Below are 21,493 nucleotides of genomic sequence, written 5' to 3' on the forward strand. Positions count from 1 at the left end.
GTCTCCAAAAGTTGTATAAAATACATCAAGTACGCATATGACTTAAAGTAGGTTATGTGGTACACATCAATGTATTTGAAATCAGGGGACTTGAATTTGAATCCCTGGCTTTTCCATTTACTACCCCTGTGACACTGGGCAGGTAAATTAGCTTAATTTTCTTCTGAAAAATGTTAGTCTTGGGCTAGATCACCTCTAATATCCCTTGCAGCTATAAATTTATGGCCCCATGAAAAAAGGAGGTAGACAAATCATGCAACAAATAGATCAAAAGTCCAAAAGCCAACACCAATATCTACAAAATTTAAAAAAGATCTAAAAGGACCATTGTGTGTTGGGAGGATTTTCTGTGGGTGACTTACAGAAAGATAGGTAGGGGAAAGCAGATAGAATGAGAAGGCCCCCATGAATGGTAATCCATACTAGTAAAAGGAATATCAGCAGAATTAGAACAGAGTTTATAAGGATGAAGCAATGGACAACACACTGGGAGACTTTATTTAAAGAAAAACAACACAAAGCAAAGGCTCATTTGCTACTGTCTCATAGGGTCCTGTTTAAATCTAAAGCTTAGGGCATCAGGCTTTAGAAAAGTAAAGACGAGGTACTACATCTCATTGACTCCAGGAACAGATTTCATTTCCAGCATGCAGGTATAACTAATGACAATGCTGAATTTAGATGCTTTTTTTTTTAAAAAAAAAAAGCAAATTCTGGAAGGCAATCACTGGATGGGAGTAAAAGCATTGTTCATAAAAATAAAAATTTCCTAGGTCAGTTATTACTGCTACTAGCTTATACCTTAAGCTACTAAAGCTTAAAACTAAGACTTTCGGGACACCGTGTATTTGTACAGCACTTTTAACCATCTGGCTCATCTTTTTGGCCAGAAGACCAAATGGGGTTATCAATGAAGAGCAACAGTAAGTGGATCAAGCAGATGAAAGTAACCTTTGAAGTAACACCAGTTCCACTTTTTTGCTGCACGACACAAAAGGTCCCTCAAATACAGCTCTGGTAATTTTATTGATCAGTTATTCACAAGCCTAAGTTGAGCAAATAACTTCTCTCAACTTGTTTTTGTGTTTTATTTGCATTGCCTATCATACCACTATAAATGGCTGCTGAATGTATGATTCATCTAAATTTTAGGGTTAATGGAGAGTATTGAGAATAATAATATTAACCTTTATATTGTGGTTTAAGGTTTGTAAAAGTCTTTTAAAATATGATCTCATTTTGGCCTCACAATAACCCTGGGAAGTAGGTGCTATTGCTATCTGCATTCCACGGATGAGGAAACTGAGGCAGCGGGCAGTGAAGGGACTTGCCCAGGGTCACACAGCTAGTAAGTAAATGTCAGGTGGTTTTGAACCGGGTGTTCAGTGAAGGAAGAGCAAGAGGGATATATGGGAGAAAGTAACGGAAGGAGGGAACAGATTAAGGTCGGCCAAAGGAGGAATGCAGAAAGGAAAGAAAGGGAGGAGACGGCCCTGGAGGATGCACAACTGCGGAGGCCGAGCGGGGGGAGGCCGGGCAGGGGAAGCTGCTCGCCCCCCGGGCTCTTCAGGCCGCGCCGCCCGCCCTCAAGGAAGCTCCCCGCGCCTCGGGCCCCTGAGGGCCTCCGGCACTGTCCAGGAGGAAGGCGGGACTTCCTGTCCCAAAGATGAACGGTTTCCGATCCGGAAGAACGGACTCTAACGGCATCAGAGAGATTCGGCCGGGAGCTTGAGACTGGTAGGTGAGATTCGGGGTTGTCTTCCCCACCCCCTCCCCCCCCAGCCCCCAGGCTTTCCCTTTCCCCCCCCAACTCCACCTCTTGTGGCGCGAGGACCCTCTTGCTTTCTCTTTCCCCTCCCCCACTTCTAGCCCACAGGGGGGGCGGGGGGAAAGCCGGCGGTGGCGGCCTAATTCTGGCGCCTGCGCACTGGGGCCGTGGTCGCCCCTCCGGACTGTGAAGACCGCGGAGGAGGGCGTGGCGTCCGGACGGAGGGGGGCGGGGCCGCGGGAGGGGGAGTGAAATGGAGGCCCCCCGGGAGCGCTGCGGGGGTGGGAGGGTGTGGGTGTGTGGGTAGGTCCGCATTAAATCCGTTCAGCGCTTTGACCCCACCCCGCCCCGCCTCTGTCTTCTCCTTCCTACCCTGCACCTCCTGGACATCCTGTGGAAAGAGCTCCGCACTTAGCACCTTAGGTTAACTTCTTGATCTGCAACTTTTTTTTTTTTATTCTGTGTGACCTTAGACAACCCTCTTAATCTCCCTGGGCCTCAGTTTCCTGAAGTGCTTAAATTGACCTTAAGGTTTTGTCTTTGTATTTCCTGTTCTTTGCATACAGTAAGCACTAAATAAATGCTTGTTGAATTATTGAATCTTGTGTCTTAATTGAGAAAGCCGTTTCATTCATTTCACGATATTTATTGGGCATGTCACCGGGCTGAGGGCAGTGGCCTATGGCAACGGGGATAATGAGGGGGAGACCTAGGGACAGCAGCAGAATCCTGATTCCTCCACTTACTACCTGTATACTCTTCATTGGTGGTGAATTCACCCTTTTAATTTTTTATACTGGTAATTTGGTTTTTTCTTTTTTTAAATAAAATTAACCAAAGGTTTTTTTATTTTATTGTTTTTTTAAAAGCAGCTCTTAGTTTTGTTTAATATTTTTCCTAATTTCAATTTTATTAATCTCTCCTTTGATTTTCAGAATTTCTAGTTTGGTATTTAATTGAAGGTTTTAAATTTGTTCTTTTTCTAGCCTTTTTAGTTGCATAATTCTTTGATCTCCTGTTTCTCTATTTTATACATGTAAGCATATAAAATTTCCCCTAAGAACTGCTTTGGTTGCATCCCATAAGTTTTGGTGTGTTGTCTCATTATTGTCATTCTCTTGGATGAAGTTATTAATTGTTTCTGTGATTTGTTGTTTGGCCTCATTCTGTAGGATTAGATTATTTAGTTTCCAATTAATTTTTAATCTCTCTTTCCATGGCCCTTTATTACATGTAATTTTTATTGCATCATGATCTGAGAAGGATGCACTTACTATTTCTGCCTTTCTGCATTGGTTTGTGACGTTTTTATGCCCTAAAATATGGTCAGTTTTTGTGTAGATGCCATGTACTGATGAGAAAAAGGTTTATTCCTTTCTGTCCCCATTCAGTTTTCTTCAGAGGTCTATCTATTAGGGTAGTTGGAGAGAAAAAAAATTATATGTATGTATGTATAGATAGATAGATAGATAGATAGATAGATTGACAGACTAACTTTTCTAAAAGTCTATTCACTTCCTTAACTTCTTATTTATGTTGTGGTTTATCTAGTTTTGAGAGGAGGAAGTTGAGGTCCCCCACTAGTATAGTTTTGTTGTCTAATGCTGCCACTGGGTGCATATATGTTTAGTAATGATATCACTTCATTGTCTATGGTAACTTTTAGCAGAATGTAGTTTCCTTTCTTATCTCTTTTAATGAGATCTCTTTTTGCTTTTGCTTTGTCTGAGATCAGGATTGCTACCCCTACTTTTTTTTACTTAAGCTAAAGCATAATATATTCTACTCTAGCCTTTTACCTCTATTCTGTGTATATCTTTCTGTTTCAAATGTGTTTCTTGTAAACAATATATTGTGGGATTATAGTTTTTAATCCACGCTGCTATCCATTTCCATTTTATGGGAGAGTTCATCCCATTCGCATTCACAGTTATGATTACTATGTCTTTCTCTCTATCCTATTTTTCCCTGTTTATGTTTTTCTCCTTTTGCTCTTTCCTTCCTCACTAGTGTTTTGCTTCTGACCACTTCTCCCTCAATCTGCCCTCCCTTCTATCAGCCCCTTCCCTTTTCTTCCCCTTTTCCCATCTTACTTCTCTCCCTTCTATCCATTTCCTTCCTTTTCTTTTTTTCTTATTAATTTATTTATTTATAGTTTTCAACATTCACTTCCACAAGATTTTGAGTTCCAGATTTTCTCCCCATCTTCTCCTTTCCTCCACCCCAAGATGGCATGCATTCTGAATACCACTTCCCCTAATTTGCCCTCACTTCTGTCTCCCACCCCCTTCTCTTATCTTCTTCCCCTTCTGTTTTCCTGTAGGGCAGGATAGATTTCTATACCCCATTGCCTGTATATCTTGTTTCCCAGTTGCATGTGAAAACAATTTTTAACATTTGTTTTTAAAACTTTGGGTTCCAAATTTTCTCCTTTCTTCCCTCCCCACCCACCCTCATTGAGAAGGCAAGCAACTCGATGCAGGTTATACATGTGTAGTCACGCAAAACACTTCCATAGTAGTCATGTTGTGAAAAACTATATTTCCCTTCATCTTATCCCGCCATCCATTTATTTTATTCTCTCTTTTGACTCTGTCACTCCTCAGAAGTGTTTGCTTCTGATTATCCCCTCCCTCAATCTGCCCTCCCCCTATCATCGCCCTGATCTCTTATCCCCTTCCTCCATTTTCTTGTAGAGTAAGATAGATTTCCATACCAAATTGAGTGTGTATGTTATTCCCTCCTTAAGCCAAATTCGATGAGAATAAGATTCACTCATTCCCTCTCACCTTTCCCCATTTCCCTTCCACTGTAAAAGCCTTTCTTGTCTGTTTTATGTGAGATAATTTACCCCATTCTACCTCTCCCTTTCTCCTCCCAGTATAATTCTCTTTCACCCTTTAGTTTTATTCTCCAAATATCACTCCTTCATCTTCAGCTCACCCTGTGCCATCTATCTATCAATCTGCCTGTCTGTCTCTCTGTCAATCTATATCTATACATACTTATAATTTTTTTTCCCTCCAACTACCCTAATACTGACAAAGGTCTCATGAGTTACAAATATCATCTTTCCATGCACATTTCCTTCCTCTTCTTTCCCCTTTTCCCTCCTACTTCCTATAGGGTAAGTTAGATTTCTATATCTGAGTGTGTATATTATTTCCTCTTTGAGCCAAATCTAGTGAGAGTAAAATTCAAACAATGCTCATCTCCCTCCCTTTTTTCCTTCTACTGTAATAGTTATTTGCACCTCTTCATGTGATGTAATTTACCTCTTCTGTCTCCTCCTTTCCTCTTCTCCATGTACAATCCCTTTTTTTCACCTCTTAATTAGATTTTTTTTTTTTATCATCACATCAAAGTCAACTTATACCCATGCCCTGCCCTCTATGTATACCCTTCCAAATGTTGTAATAAAGATGTAGGGATGTAAACACTTTAATCTTATTAAACATTATGGCTTTTTTTCCTTTCCTGTTTGCCTTCTTATGCTTCTCTTGAATCTTGTATTTGAAGATTGAATTTTCTGTTCAGCTCAGTTTTTTTCATCAAGAAAGTTTGGAAGTCCCTTATTTCATTGAACGTCCATCTCCTCCCCTGAACGATTATGCTCAATTTTGCTGGATAGTTGGTTCTTGATTGTAATGCAAGGTCCTTTGCCTTCTGAAATATCATATTCCAAGCCCTCTGATCCATTATGTAGAAGCTGCTAGGTCCTGAGTAGTCCTGACTGGTTTAAATGAAATGTTTAAATTGTTTTTCTGGCTACTTGCAGTATTTTCACCTTGAACTAATAATTTTGGAATTTGGTTACAATATTCCTTGGAGTCTTCATTTTGGGATCTCTTTCAGGAGGTGATTTGTGGATTCTTTTATTTTGCATTTTATTTTATTTATTTATTTTTGGTGAGGCAGTTGGAGTTAGGTGACTTACCTAGGGTCACACAGTGTTATGTTTCTGATGCTGGATTTGAACTGAGGACCTTCAGGCCCCAGGGTCAGCGCTGTATCCACTGAGCCACCTAAGTTTCCTACCCCTACCCCCCCCAGTGGATTCTTTTTTCAATGAGTATTTTATCCTCTGGTTCTAGGACCTCAGAGCAGTTTTCCTTGATAATTTCTTGAAAGATGCTGTCCGTGCTCTTTTTTTTGATCATATCTTTCAGGTAGACCAATGATTCTTACATTGTCTCTCTTGGATCTGTTTTCCAGGTCAATTGTTTTTTCAATGAGGTATTTTACATTTTCTTTTCTTGTTTTTCTTTTTGGTTATTCCAAATATTTTAATGAGTTCTCTGCAAGGCATTTAAAACACCAGTTTTTGAGGATAAACTGATAAACCTATAGAATTTAGGGAGCCACAGCTTGATTTGGGGCAGGTTCTGAGAGTCTACTGTTTTCTGATTAGCCTTGTGCTGCTCTATAATCTTGTATTTCCCTTTTTCTGTGTCAAAAATCTCTCCTTCTTGGTGTCTAAGTTTACAGAGTCTCTTCTTCTTAAAGTAACCTTCAATAAGATGATTTGGAATTTTTACACCAGAAAGGTTAACCCTGGTAGAAGTGGCAGTGACAAATTTCTGATGGGTCTTTTTCAAAAGAACACAGTTGATGGCCACAGGTCCAGTCACCAGTAGCAAGCCACTAGCTAGTTGCTTCAGGGAAACCACTCCCTTGCCCCTGTGGCAGCCATTGAGCATGATCAGAACCATGCCTGGGGTGATGCTAGCTTGAAGTTTCCTCATGTGCTGGCTGATGGGCTTTTTGCCATGACTCAGCAACTTTCTAGGCATATCTTCAGTAGGGTAATACCTAGGCATTTTGTGTATCTTTGCAATATGGGTTCCTCCATTCTTATCACCACCAATTGGCTTTGAGATAATAGCAGGCACTTTCTCTTTTTCTTTTCAATCTGGATTTTTGGTGCAGCGTATTTTCGCTTGTACATGGCTCGCCAGGAATATATTGCAGACCTCAGAAAGTTTCTACCAATTCCTTGGGCCAGGACTGGGTTCCAACTGCAGTGCTTTTAAGGTTTTTTCACTACCTTTTTGTTCTTTTTTTTTTTTTTCCCTTCTGACCTTCTTTTCCTTTGGCTCCTTTGGGGATTTTTTGTCTGCCATCTTGAGAGAAGGGAAAGAGAATTGGTATTTTACATTTTCTTCTATCTTTTCATTCCTTTGATTTTGTTTGACTGATTCTTGATGTCTCATAGAGTCATTAGCTTCCACTTGCCCAATTCTAATTTTTAAGGAATTGTTTTCTTCAGTTACTTTTTGTACCTCCTTTTCCATTTGGCCAGTTCTACTTTTTAAGGAGTTCTCTTCAGTGAGTTTTTGTGCTTTCCTTTTCCATTTGACCAGTTCTTCTTTTTAAGGAATTGTTTTCTTCAGTCAATTTTTGTTCTTCCTTTTCCAAGCTGTTGACTCTCTCTTGCATACCTCTCATTTCTTTTCCCAGTTTTTCTTCTATCTCTCTTATATGACTTTTAAAATTTTTCTTAAGCTCTTCTAAGAGGGCTTTTTGGGCTTAAGACCAATTCAGATTCCTCTTTGAGGTTTCAAATGTAGGCATATTGACAATGTTGTCTTCTTCTGAGTTTATGTTTTGAGCTTCCCTGTCCCCATAAAAAGAGTCTTCAGTGTTCTTTTTTGCTCTTTGCTCATTTTGTTTGCCTATTTCCTGGCTTTTAAAGTTGAGCTCTGCTTCTGGGACACAGGGGGCCCTATCCCAAGCTTCTTGTTCTGGGGGCCAGAGACCTGGGCACTGGCTTTGTGTGCTTAGGCCTCAAGTGCTGGCAGCTGGAGGCTGTAGGGTTCTGGCAGCTTATGGGTCCTAATGGTGGTATCTGGCATGTGCTGAGGCCAGGTGGGGTTTTTCTGCATTTTCCCAGGGCTACATTGAAACATGTGGAGATCTGGCCACTGGATGACACCTGCCCATCCTGGCCTGCGTGTGTAGAGGTCCAGCAGCTGGGGGATGCTTGCCTACCCAGGGTTGCCCTGGTGCACATGGTGGTTCTCTGGGCTGGAGACTGCCGGTTCCTCTGACTCTGCTAGGGCATACAGGGTGAGGGTGGGGGGTGAAGGGTAGAGGGTGGGAGGAGGTGTCCTGCTGTTGGTGTTTGCTTGCTCCACCACCCTGGGGCTCAGGATCTCCTACTGGTTTGCTGAGGTGGGGCTTGTTGCTGGCTTGCTGGGACACTTCCTGTCCTGGAATATGTTCCCCTTTTGCCCAAGTTTACCAATCCTCCAAGTTTCCTGGGTTAAAAGACTGCTTTACCTCATCTTTCGGCTGGCTCTGCTGTTCCAGGATTTTTCCTGGGGCGCTATTTTCTGTTTTTTTCAGAAGTCAATAAGGGAGAATGCTAGCGACTTATTGCTTACTCCACCATCTTGGCTCCAGAAGTCGATTCAACAGTGAAATTCTGAAGATATAAACTCAAACAATTCTTATGAGGAAGAAAAAACAGGAGTTGTTTGGAAAGACTGATGTGGGTGCACACAGGGAATTCACCAACCAACTTATTTATTAAAAAATATATATGCAGAAGATGGAAGCAAGGGCAGGTAATAGAGGATTGTTACAGAATTATAGAGTATTACTGTAAGAATAGTCTCAGAAATGCTAGATCTCAGAATGGGCTGAGGCTATCAAGGAGAACAAGAAAAAAGGTTTGAACAGAGAGAAAGTGGAATTCTTATTTTGTTTCTGTTTTCTCCACCAAGTAGAGTGACCTTTGGAAAAGACAGAACAAAAAAGATTAATGGGAAATTGGTACGCAACATAAGTAAGTAGATATTAGAGAGTCCTTAGATACCCATGCTGAATTCAGATCCCTTTGTCCAAATGAACTGTGTTTTTTGGTTCTAAAAGAAATGAAGAACATGATTGCTGAACTGATCAGTGATATTTAAAAGATGGAGAAAAAGACAAAATGACATAATTTTCAAAACAGGGAAGAAAATAGTCTGCAAACTCTGAAGAAGTCAGCTCAACTTATCCCGTTCTCACCCCACTTTTCATCCTTTTGCTTAAGAATGATAATTGCATCTACTCTGAGCTGAGTTCTAGGGCACATTGCCATTACTACTGTGAAGAATGTGGTTATCTTTTCCTTGTAGAATCTCTGTGATTTAAATCTAGACTGCCTAGGTGAAAACGTCCCCTGGTACCACTCCCAAAACCTTACCCATGCATGTCAATCCTGCCTCTCCTAAATTCCTTTCTAAGTCTGCCTTCCCTCACTCATTGTACCTTGTTGGAAAGCTTATTGTATTATTAACCAGCTACTTTTTATGTTAAACATCTTCCTCTGTCTTGTCTTCCTAGTATCACAGAAGCCTAGGCCCATCCAGAAAACAGCTCCTGTTCACTCTCTTGAGTTATTGGATGTACTTTCTCTTGGGTCACTTGACATACTGGACCAGGAGGAAGAGTAGATAATGCTTCTTGCTCCTTGTTGCCCCTTTGAATTGCCCTTAACTACCACCATCACTCAGCAATCTGTCCTTCATATAGAACACCATATCCAGATCCTGATTGCTGTTCTATACCAGCCCTAGGTCATTCTCATTTCTCAGTGAGTTGGATACCTAACTCCTTGTCTTCCTGTACTTTGGAACCATTTTATTCTTACCCATACATGTTGTTATCCCCTCAGAAACACCTTTGCTTCCTAGTTCACCAACATCTTCAACTCCTCTATCTGCACATTCCCTCTCCTTCAGACACGCACAACCATAACCGTACATACCCTTGATCTCATCATTTCCTACAAGTGTACTACTTCCACAGTCTATAACTGTGAATTTCCTTTCTTTGACCATAGGATCCTGCCACCTCTCCCTATATACCAGACTCATGCTCCTGTCTCACAGTAACCTTCGGTCATTTCACCCTTCCCTGCTTTCCTAGGCCATCACTCATTCTCAGGCTTTTCTTCCCTTCTTTAAAATATTGAATTTACCGTTCAACTGTATGCCATCTTATACTGTCTAAATCCTTGTCATCTGGTTTTACCACTATTTGTCCCTTTCCAAACCCCAGCCCTGGGTTAGTTCTACCATTGCCTTCTTTGCTTCTGTTTGAGTACTCCTAATTGCTGCTGGATAAAGTCTTAATCAGCCATGTTGAGGATCTGCTACAAATTTATCCTGCTTCAAACGCTTAACGGTTGCGTGATCCTAGGCTTAACCTCTCTTGGTCTCCATTTCATCATCTCTTAAAATGGGAATGATACTAGCAGTTATCTCACAGGTTTGTTATAAGGATTAAGTGAAATAATGTATATAAAACACTTAACAAATATTAAAGACCTCTGTTAAGGGGTGTTTTTAGTAGAGAAGAGTGAGATTTGAGAAATGTTGTGGAAGCTGAAACAACATTTGGTAACTCATTGGATAAGGTGGAGTAGGGTGAGGAGTTAAGGATAACATATCCAGGATACAAATCTGGGAAACTGGCAGAATGGTGGAGCATTTTTTAGAAATAGAGAAATCTGGAAGAGGGAGTAGATTTTTAGGTAAAGATAACATGTTCTCTTTTGGACATATTGAATCTGATATGCCTAAGAGGTATTTTTGATGTAGTAATGAAGCTCAGGGGAGGTGTATGTAGGGCTAAATATGTAGATCTGTGAGACCTCTCCATAAAGTTCCGCCCCTTTCCCCTCTTCAAGCAGAAGCTTGATATAGGTATGGAATATTTCTGTATCATATAGCTATACTATATAGCTGACCATCTGTTATGTGTATTGTAGTAGGCATTTCTTTATGAGTTAGAAAAGATGGCTGCTGAAATTCCTTCCTTTTCAAAAATTCTGTGCTTCTGTGGTTATTATTTCTCTTTCTAAATACTTTCTAAATAACTATTCCTTTAATAACATGTTCTTTACTTTTGCTGGGAATCAAAGCCAACCTCACTGACTAATTGATGGTAGACTCATCCCATTTCCCTTAGGTTCCAGGTTAAAGAAAAGCTTGAGCGAAGGGGCAGAGCCAAGACAACGTAAGTTTTTTTCAGACAGTGAATAGTCCAGTTTGGTTAAAATATAGACTATAGGGTGTAGTAAGAAAGAAGTGAAACCCAAAAGGTAGGTTGGGGCTAGAATAGATTATGAAGAGCCAAGAAATGCTACAGGATGTTTATGTTACAGTCTTGTTAGCTTTTTCTCTGCTTTAACTCTGTTTTTTTACTCCTCTGTCTATGATTTGAGTACCATTGTAACAGTTTTAGCCATATGTGATTTCTGTTCACTCCTTAGGCAGAAATACTATGCTTATTATCCTTTCATAGAAAATTACACATAAGAGAAAATTCTTACATCTTTATAAACAACCGACACTTCTACCATGCATCAGGTACCTTATAAAAACTCTTTGTAATAAAGTGACATTTAAAAATTTTTAGTTGTGTTTTTGGTTAATTATTTTTAGTTTCCTCAGGATTTCACTTTGGAGAAGTCAATAAAAAGTCAGACAGACCTCATGGAAGAGGTATCATAAATGCTTTTTCTCCCTATAACAAAGATGTTACTTTTATAAACTCCTTTTTTGCTTTTTTCATACTCGATATTATTTCCTTTTTACTTGATAGCCATTTCCTTTATTCTCTTATATTATCAGCTTGCTCTTCTTATGTTTTTTTTTTCCCTCCTTTTCTCTCATTTCTTATGCCAGAGGTGTCAAACTTGAAATCTTGCAAAAACTCTCAAGTGAGGCTGGCAACCAGATTAAAATGTAGAATGAGAAATATTTAACAAAATTGATGAAAATACAGTACAACATAGATAATGTTAATTTGTGGTTTTCCAAATCAGTATGCAGCCAGGAATCCATTTGTATTTGAGTTTGACCCCATTGATATATACTCACCCTTAGAATATTGAATCTCTATTTCCTTTCATTCCCCAATCTCTGGCACCTTTTGAGATAATATGAATATTTTCACCTATGAAATATCCTATATCTGCACTAGAATAATATTTTTAATAGGTTGGAGGAATTATTAAGGTCTCTAGAGGTACCTGATTTAAATCTAAATGAGCAGTCTGAAGGTGGAGCCAAGATGGCAGAGTAGAGGTAACGACCCTGCCAACTGGAAACTCTCTTGACATTCCCCTCCAAACAGTTTTAATACAGGATATTAAATCAAATCCTGGAGTGGCATAGCCAACAAAGAATCAGAGTGAGACATTTTTCCAGTCTAAGACAATATAGGAAGTCAGCAGGTCTGTGACACCAGGGTGGGGAAGGGCGGTAGGCCCAGAGTGCACATGGTGGTAGCACCAGTGGTGGGCCTTGGAGGCAGTGACTACTGTCCAGAGTTCTCAGCCTAGAGACAGTAAGGGGATCAGACAACAGGTCAGAAAGAGATTACAGGAACTTTTTGCTAGCATTGGGCATAAGACTTGGTGCTCTTTGGCAACTTCATTGCCCATATGCAGTTCTGGATCACAATTCCAGGGCAGAGAGCAGTGTTAGTGCTTGTGGCTTCAGGGGAGCAGGGACCCTGGTCCCAGTTTTAGGGCCCTGAGTGTGCTAGTGCTTCTGGCTGTAGGAGTACAGGGGTGCAACTTTAACATAAAGTTCAAAGTCAAGAAATAAGCTAGAAAAAAAAAGCAAGCAACAAAAAAAGAATCTGATTATAAAAAGCTATTATAGTGACAGGGAAGATCGACACAAACTCAGAACACAACAAAGTGAAAATAGCTGCAAACAAAGCCAGTGATACAAGGAAATTATGAAATGAGAATTAACAGCTTGGTAAAAGATGCACAAAAAGTACTGAAGAAAATAACATCCCCAAAACAGGATTGGTCATTTCAAATAGTATAAGAACAAAAATTCACTGAAGAAAAGAACTCCTTAAAAAGAAGAATTGGGAAGTGGAAGTCAATGATTGTATGAGACATTCAAACACAAGACTCAAGAGAAGCATAAAAAGGTAAACAGGAAAGAGATCATAAGGGATTTAATAAGGTTAAGCTATTTACATTCCTACATGAGAACTTTATTAAGGTAGTTTGAAGGAGTCCACATAGAGGCCATGGGTGTTAGTCAATCATATTGGGATGTTCTCAAAAAAAACCTGAAGGGATGAAAATGAGGGATTCACTGGGAGAAGGGGGAAGGGAGAGAAAGAATGGAGAAAATGATCTCACATAAAAAGTCTGCACAAGCAAGAGCTTTTATAGGTGAGGGGATAATTGGGAATGGGGAATAACACTTGAACTTCACTTGCATAAGAATTGGTTGAAAGGGAAGAATTTATATACACACTCAATTGGGAATAGAAATCTATCTTACCCAACAAGGAAGTAGAGAAGGGGATGAGAGGAAGGGGAATGGTAATAAAAGAAAGGATGGATTGAAGAAGGCAGTAGTCAGAAACAAAATACACTTTTGAGGAGGGACAAGGTAAAAACAGAGAAGTATAAATAGAATAGGTTGGAGAGAAATACACAATTAGTAATCATAATTGTGTGAATGGGATGAACTCATGTATAAAATGGAAGTGAATGGCTGAATGGCTTAGAAACTATCATTGAAACATATTTGAAACGACACACACACACAGTTAAAAAAAAGAGGCTGGAGCAGAATTTGTTAGGTTTCTGCTGAAGTAAAGAGAAAAGAAGGGGTAGCAATCATGATCTCAGACAAAGGAAAAGCAAAAATAGACCTAGTTAAAAGAATAATCAGGGAAACTACACATTGATAAAAGGTACATAGACAGTGAAGTAATATCAATAGTCTGTGTGTGTGTGTGTGTGTGTGTATATACCAAAATGGCAGAACATCTAAAGAGAAAAATTTAAAAAGTTACAGGAAGAAATAGTAAAACTATACTATTTAGGGACCTCAATGTTCCCTTCCCAGAACTAGATAAATCTAACAATAAAATAAATAAGAAAGAAGTTAAGGAGTTAGATAGAATTTTAGAAAAGCTGGATATGATAGACCTCTGGAGAAAATTGAATAAGAATAGAAAGGAGTATATTTTTTTCTCAGCTGTACATGGCACCTTCACATAAATTGAGTACATATTAGGGCATAAAAATCTCACAAATGCAGAAAAGCAAAAATATTAAATGCACTCTCTTTAGACCATAATGTAATAAAAATTACATTTAGTAAAGGGCCTTGGAAGCATAGGTTAAAAATTAAGTGAAAAAACAACTCTGAGTTACTACCTCACACCTATCAGATTGGCTAACATGATAGAAAAGGAAAATGATAAATATTGGAGGGGATGCAGAGAAATTGGAACACTAATGAGCTGTTGGTGGAGTTGATCCAATCATTCTGGAGACTAGTTTGGAACTATGCCCACAGGGCTATATAACTGTGCATACCCTTTGGCCCAATTATACTACTAGATCTATATACCAAAGATTAAAAAAGGGGGGGAGGGGGCGGGGAATGATCTATTTGTACAAAAATATTTATATCAGCTCTTTGTGATGGCAAAGAGTTGGAAATTGAGGAAATGTCCATCAATTGGAGAGTGGCTGAACAAGTTGTATGTAATTGTAATGGAATACTATAGTGCTATAAGAAATGATGAGCAGGCTGATTTCAGAAAAACCTGGAAAGACTTACGTGAACTGATGCAAAGTGAAGTGAGCAGAACTAGAATATTGTACACAGTAACAACAATATTGTGTTATCAACCGTGAATGACTTAGTTTTTCTCAGCAGTGCAGTGATCCACAACAATTCCAAAGGATTCATGGTAAAAAATGCTATCAACCTCCAGAGAAAGAACTGATGAAGTCTGAATACAGATCAAAGCATGCTATTTTTCACTTTGTTTAGTTTTTTCACACTTTTTGGTTTTCTTTCACAACATGACTTATATGAAAATCTGTTTTGCATGATTGTACATATATAAACTATATCAAATTGCTCACTGCCTCAGGGATGGGACAGAGGGAGGGAGAAAATTTGGAACTTAAAATTTTTAAAAATGAATTTTTAAAATGAATTTTGTTGTGATGAATTAGGTTGTGATACCTAAGCCAGGGAAAGCAGAAACATGAAAAAAAAAAACCCACCAAAACTATAGGCCTATTTCCTTAACAAATATCAGTGTAAAAATTTTAGATAAAATACTAGCAAGGAAATGACAGCAATATATTTAAAAGATCATACATTCTGATGTACAATGTATGGTGATCATAATCATACATTGTTTTTATATATAATTGGGAAAAATAAAATATTACTCAGAAAAATTGGTTGGATAGTAAATCTAATCCTAAAGATTAAAAACAACAAAATAAATAAACCATTGACTATTTTGAATTAAAAAAAGAAGAAAACCAAGTTTACTAGTATAAAAAATGAAAAATTGAATGTACCACTAATGAAGATGAAATTAAAGCAATCATTAAGAGTTATTTTGCCCAATTATATGACAATAAAGCTGATCAAGTGAAATGGATGAATGTTTACAAAACTATAAATTTTCCAGATTAACAGAAGAAGGAATAGAATACTTAAATTACTGTGTCTTAGGAGTGGAAGTTGAACAAGCCATAAATGAGCTCACCAACAAAAAAAATCCTTAGGACCAGACAGATTTACATGTAAATTTTTGCCAAACATTTAAAGAACAATTAATTCCAATAATATATAAACTATTTGGAAAAATAAGTAAAGAAAGAGTTCTACCAAATTCCTTGTGTGATAGGAATATTGTTTTGATACCTAAGCCAGGTAAAGCAAAAACATGAAAAAAACTGTAGGCCAATTTCCTTAACAGATATCAATGTAAAAATTTTAAATAAAATACTGGTAAGGAAATGACAGGAATGTATCTAGCAAGGAAATGACAGGAATGTATTAAAAAGATCATACATTCTGACCAAGTAGGATCTATACCTGGAATGCAGGGCTAGTTCAGTGTTAATGTAATTGATCAGATTGATAACAAAAACAACAAAAATCATATTATCTCAATAGATGCAGAAGAATCTTTTTACAAAATACAACACCTGTTCCTATGAATAGTACTAGAAAGCATAGGAATCAATGGAGCTTTTCTTAAAATGATAAGTAGTATCTCTCTAAAATCAAGAGCAAGCATTATCTGTAATGGGTGTAAACAAGGAGCCTTCCCAGTAAGATCAGGGGTAAAGCAAGGCTGTTCATTATCATCACCATTATTTAGTATTGCATTGAAAATGCTAGCTGTAGCAATAAGACAAGAAAGAGAAATTTAAAAACTAAGAATAGGCAATGAGGATACAAAACCAACACTCTTTGCAGATGGTGTGATGGTATACTTGGAGAATCCTAGAGAATCAACCAAAAATATAGCTGAAGCAATTAACAATTTTAGCAAAGTTGCAGGATATAAAATATCTTCATATAAATCATCGATATTTCTCTATTATCAATAAAACCCAGCAGGAAGAGATAGAGAAATTCCATTTAAAATAACTACAGATTACATAAAGTACTTGGGAGTCTACCTACCAAGACAAACCCAGGAACTCTATGAACGCAATTATAAAACATTTCACACAAAGATAGATCTAAACAACTGGGGAAGCATTAATTGCTCATAGGTGGGCTGAACTAATAAAATAAAAATGATGATTTTACCTAAATTTGTTTACTTATTCAGAGCCATACCAGTCAAGCTATCAAAGAATTATTTTGTAGATCACACACACCAAAAAAACCCCCAAAAAACAAAATTCATCCTTGATGAGCAAAAGGTCAAAAACATCAAGAGAACCAATGGGAGAAGGGCCCCACAGCCCTGAAGAAGGCAGCCTAGTGGTACCAGATTTTAGACTATATTTCAAAGCAGTAATCATCAAGACAATCTGGTACTGGCTAAGAAATAGATTGATAGATCAATGGAATACATTAGGTACATTTACTATATAGTAGTATAATAATCTAGTTTTGATAAACCCAAAGATGTCAAGCTTCTGGGGGAAGAATTTAGTATTTGAAAAAAATTGCTGGGAAAACTGGAAAACAGTTTAGCAGGAATAGGCATAGACTAAGATCTTACCTCATATACCAAAGTAAGGGAAAATTGGGTACATAATTTAGACATAAAAAGTGATACAAGCAAATTAAGGCAACATAGAAAATTTTACCTGTCAGATCTATGGATAAGGGAAGAGTTAATGACCACACAAAAGGTATGGTCATGGGCAGTATAGTGGAAAATTTTCATTATATGAACATAAAAAGATTTTACACAAACAAAATCAGTGCAGCCAAAATTAAGAGAAAAGCAGGAAACTGGTGAATAATGTTTACAGCAAGTTCCTCTATTAAAGGCCTCATATTTCAAATATGTAGGGAACTGAGTCAAATTTATAAAAATAGTTATTCCTCAGTTGATAAATGGTCAAAGAATATGAATAGGCAGTTTTCAGAAGAAGAAATCAAAGTTATCTATGGTCATTTACAAAAGTGCTCTAAATCACTACTGATTAGAGAAATGCAAATTAAAACACCTTTGAGTTCCCACCTGATGACTTTCACATTGGTTAACATGACACAAAAGGAAAATGACAAATGCTGAAGGGGATGTGGAAAAGCAGGGGCACTAATGTACTGTTGGTGGAGTTGTGAACTGGTCCAACCATTCTAGGGAACAATTTGGAACTATGCCCAAAGGGCTATAAAACTGTGTATACCCTTTGATCCAGCAATACCACTACTAAATCTGTATATTCCAAAGAGATCAAATAAAAAGGAAAAGGACTCATGTACAAAATTACTTATACCAGCTCTTTTTGTGGTGTCAAAGAATTGGAAATTGAAGGGATGCCTATCAATTAGGGAATGGCTGAACAAGTTATGCTATATGATTGTGATGGAATACTATCATGCTGTAAGAAGTGATGAGCAGGATGATTTCCAAAAAATCTGGGAAGACTTTTATGAACTGGTGCAGAGTGAAGTGAGCACAACCAGGACATCATTGTACACAGCATTAGCAATATTGTAATGATCAACTGTGAAAGACTTAGCTACTCTGATCAGTACTATGATCTAAGATAATTACAGAAGATTCATGATGAACAGTGCTATCCACATCTAAAGAGGAAACTTGTGAACTCAGCACAGACTGAAGTATTTTTTCACTTTTTTAATATTTCTTGCTTTTTTTTTTGCAACATGCAATTTGCAGTTGCTCATATAGAAATATTTTTCGTGATTTCACATGTATAATTGATAGATCACTTGCTTTTTCAGTGGTTGAGGGGGACTGGATGGAAGGAGATAAATGGAACTCAGAATTTTTTTAAAAAAAGCTAAAAATAAGTAATTTAAAAAATTGGAAAAAATCCCAATAAGCCCTTGAACTTGGTCAAGCATCATGGGGTAGTAGTAAAAGCATCCTGACTTTGCCCCATCCTAGCAAGATACTCTATCTTTCTAGGCCTCTGTTACCTAAGGTGTCTTAAAAATTTATGAACTCTTAGATGGGAAAGGTGGTGAATCTGAAATCAAAGGGTGTTTGGGGGGCTAACTTTCTTTTATGGGGCTAACTTTTGAACAGCATATTCTTCAGCTAGGATTAGGACTTTTGGGAATTTGTAGCTGTTTTACATAATGTCTTTAAATATATACAGGAGAAGATGGCCGATCCTTGGCAAGAATGCATGGATTATGCAATAACCCTAGCAAGAAAAGCTGGAGAGGTAAATTGGGTCATATATACATGGATGGGTACACAATTTATGTTGCTATTTTAAATGAGACTTTTTAAAAAACTAGTGAAGCTCACTTTTCTTTTGACTAAATATCACTTGAATTCAAAGAAATAAATGTTCTGCCTCCTGGATTAAAAAAACTACTACTATAATATGAAAAGATGACACAGCTGAGTCTGAAAAAGGACTCAGTTTTAGAAATTCATGAATTTATAATTATTGTGTCTTAGAAAGAGCCTGGATGATATGATTTTCTAGTTCAACTCTACTAATTAGCCATGTGCCTTGGTAAATTACTCTTTTCTGTAGACCTTAGTTTCATCATCTATAAAAGGAGGGAAGTGGTCAACTCATCTATAAGGTTCTTCCAGCTGTAACCTTCTTTCTGTGATCTCTGAAGGCTGATTTTATGTAAATTAAAGGTTGATACTGGGGGTATTGTTGAGTAGCAGTAGTTTCATGTTTCATACCATTTGTGTTTTTTTTCTGGTTTTAAATCATTCATCTTTTTTCCATGTGTTCACTAAAAACAATGTCTTTAGGTGATTCGGGAAGCTTTAAAAAATGAGATGGCTGTCATGATGAAGAGTTCTCCAGCAGATCTGGTTACAGCCACTGACCAAAAAGTTGAAAAAATGATGCTTTCTGCCATAAAGGAAAGGTTTCCTTCTCACAGGTATTTCTTCAATTTCAAGTATAAAAATACAGAGTATAAATAATGCAGAAATAGAAACAGGTGGAGGCATAATTAAATTCCTTGGAACTTTTTTGAGTTGTTATGTGGAGACCTCTGGTACAGAAGTTCTTTATGCCAGTGCAGGTTGGAAGCCTTTTTGCCACTTAAACTCTTAGAGTGTTGCTTTCATTATTGAGTGGTTAAATTACCTACCCAGGGCCACACAGCTAGTGTGTGGGAGAGGTGGGATTTGAGCCCAGGTCACCTTGACTTGTAGGTCAGCTTTCTATCCATTAGGCTATGTGGCCTCTCCATCGAAACTTTGCTATTGTATTATTTGCAGTGGAACCTAGTTTAGTATAAGACCAGTCTGTGCATCTTTGACCCACTGAAGAAACTGGAAGAGTAATGTGGACAAATGAAAGCTTTTGTGGGGGGCAAGGGGAAAGAAAATGACAACTCAAATACATTTTACAGACTGAAAAGCACCCAGGAGAGAGGGAGAAGTTGAAGCTACTAGGGAGGAGGGAGATGAGTTTCAAATCACGGCAGGAAGACTTTCATGTTGCAGGTAGAAGGGATTGCTTTTATGAGGGAGAGAGAGGAGCAAACACTCGGTTACCCCTGTGCAAGTGATTCAAGCCTTGGTTTCCTTTACCAGTATCTATTCGTAGCTGCAATCACAACCTTTGTGCATGAACAAAAACTATACCCTTAGCTATCGATTAGCAGACATTTATTAAGTATCTGTTATATTCCAGGCAATGTTGGGCTCTGGGGATACCAGTACAAAGAGGGAAACAATTCTAGTAGAATCTGGGTAGAAGAGCTTAGCAAAAGGATCGTAGAGTTAGAGCCGGAAGAGACCTGAGATGCCTCTGGTCCAGCTCCCTCATTTTAAAGATGAGGAAACTTGAGGCCAAAGATGAGGTGACTTGTGCAGGATAATTGTATTAATTAGCTACATAAATCTGTCCCTAGATTCCTCATAGCATTTTGCCTGGATCTTTCCTTTGCATTTATCTAAGTCTCCCCCCTTTTATTAAATGTTGGTCTCAAGCATTACATCCTTTCCTTGTGTCACTGCAAGGTAACCCTGTACCAGGCCTACTCCAGGTGAAGTGAATGCTGCTGAATTGAACTGAAGTAGAAAAGGAGGTTTTATAAAAGGACAGAGACCCCACTGATGGAGGGCACACAGTTATTTACTTAAGATGCCTCCTTATTTTAGACCGATCCAGGCCAGGTGTCATATGCACAACACATTGAGTGGTTGGTTTGATTTCAGGCTGATTCTTGTCCCTGTATTTTTGATGTTCTTCATGTTTTCTTCTTTGTATCTGATGTGCTTTTTAGCTTCTTGAACTCTGACTCACCTTAACTTTGCATTTGTGTTGAGTCCTGCGGTCTGTGTAAGAACTGGGACCAGCACAGAATCAGATCTATGTTCTTGCAGATCTTCCAGAAATAAAGGGGAATAATAGCAGAAGAGTGTGCAGGCAGAAAGAGTGCTGGATATGGGGTTAGAGGAATTGGGTTCAGGATCTCAGCCTGGCCACTATAACCTTTGACACTAGGCAAGTCCTCTCTTAGGCCTTCCTTTATTCATTTGTAAAATTAGACGTTGAACTAGGTGCCAATTCTAAGTGTGTGATCTAAGTGTGAGCTTTTGTGAGTAGACTGCTAAGTTTGTGAAATGTGTTTAGGAAAATGAAAGTAAAGTGAACTTGGTAACATTTGATATTTTTGTCCTTTAGTTTCATTGGGGAGGAATCAGTGGCTGCTGGGGAATACAGTGTCTTGACTGATAATCCCACATGGATAATTGATCCTATTGATGGAACTACTAACTTTGTTCATAGGTATGTACCACTCCAATAATACTATTATCAATAAAATGGACATTTTTTGCCATGTTTTGTGATAATCAAATTAATTAATGAGTATAAATGGATTTGTAAGCATAGGTTTTATATAATATCAGCTATTTATTTGTCATTGTTGTTAACAACTTTTTGTGATGTATGCTGTTGGGTTTTTGTTTTGGAATTCTAAAATTTTTAACATTCCACCATTTAGAAAAATGATTGTCCTATTTAAGCTCCTTCAAAAAATAACCAACTTTTACAAAAGAATGTTTAACATTGTTGCTTTTAATAAATACTGTTTAATTTTCTCAATCAGGAATGTGGTTATTAGCATCATAAAGCTGTTGTATTTGTCACCAAATTGTCTCCTGGCTGTCCCAGATTCTTCCCTAGAACCAAATGAAAATTTATATATGGAACAACATGATCTCCCAGAGTTTCAGTGTGTGCTGAGAGATTAGGGGGTTAAAATGCATATGGGGAAG

The 21,493-nt window shown here is 38.1% G+C and overlaps 1 protein-coding gene and 1 pseudogene across 3 annotated transcripts in view; one reads left to right on the forward strand and one right to left on the reverse strand.

Annotated features, from left to right (window-relative positions):
• Positions 1 to 1,629: 1,629 nt before the first annotated feature.
• The window catches only part of IMPA1 (inositol monophosphatase 1), a 33,066-nt gene continuing 13,202 nt past the window's right edge, over positions 1,630 to 21,493 (forward strand). The window contains exons 1-5 of one of the 3 annotated variants that reach the window (XM_020995724.2): positions 1,661 to 1,737; positions 8,117 to 8,337; positions 18,384 to 18,452; positions 19,007 to 19,140; positions 20,898 to 21,002. In XM_020995724.2, coding sequence (XP_020851383.1) covers positions 8,260 to 8,337; positions 18,384 to 18,452; positions 19,007 to 19,140; positions 20,898 to 21,002 — 386 coding nt within the window. In that variant the 5' untranslated portion in view covers positions 1,661 to 1,737; positions 8,117 to 8,259. Of the gene's footprint in view, positions 1,742 to 8,116; positions 8,338 to 18,383; positions 18,453 to 19,006; positions 19,141 to 20,897; positions 21,003 to 21,493 lie in introns of all 3 variants that reach the window. The other 2 variants (XM_020995726.2, XM_020995727.2) reach the window with 2 other exon arrangements.
• Positions 1,908 to 6,891, reverse strand: LOC110214734 (large ribosomal subunit protein eL6 pseudogene; annotated as a pseudogene).

The sequence above is a fragment of the Phascolarctos cinereus genome, unplaced genomic scaffold (assembly GCF_003287225.1).
Source record: "Phascolarctos cinereus isolate Bilbo 61053 unplaced genomic scaffold, phaCin_HiC Scaffold_4;HRSCAF=312, whole genome shotgun sequence".
Taxonomy (NCBI): domain Eukaryota; kingdom Metazoa; phylum Chordata; class Mammalia; order Diprotodontia; family Phascolarctidae; genus Phascolarctos; species Phascolarctos cinereus.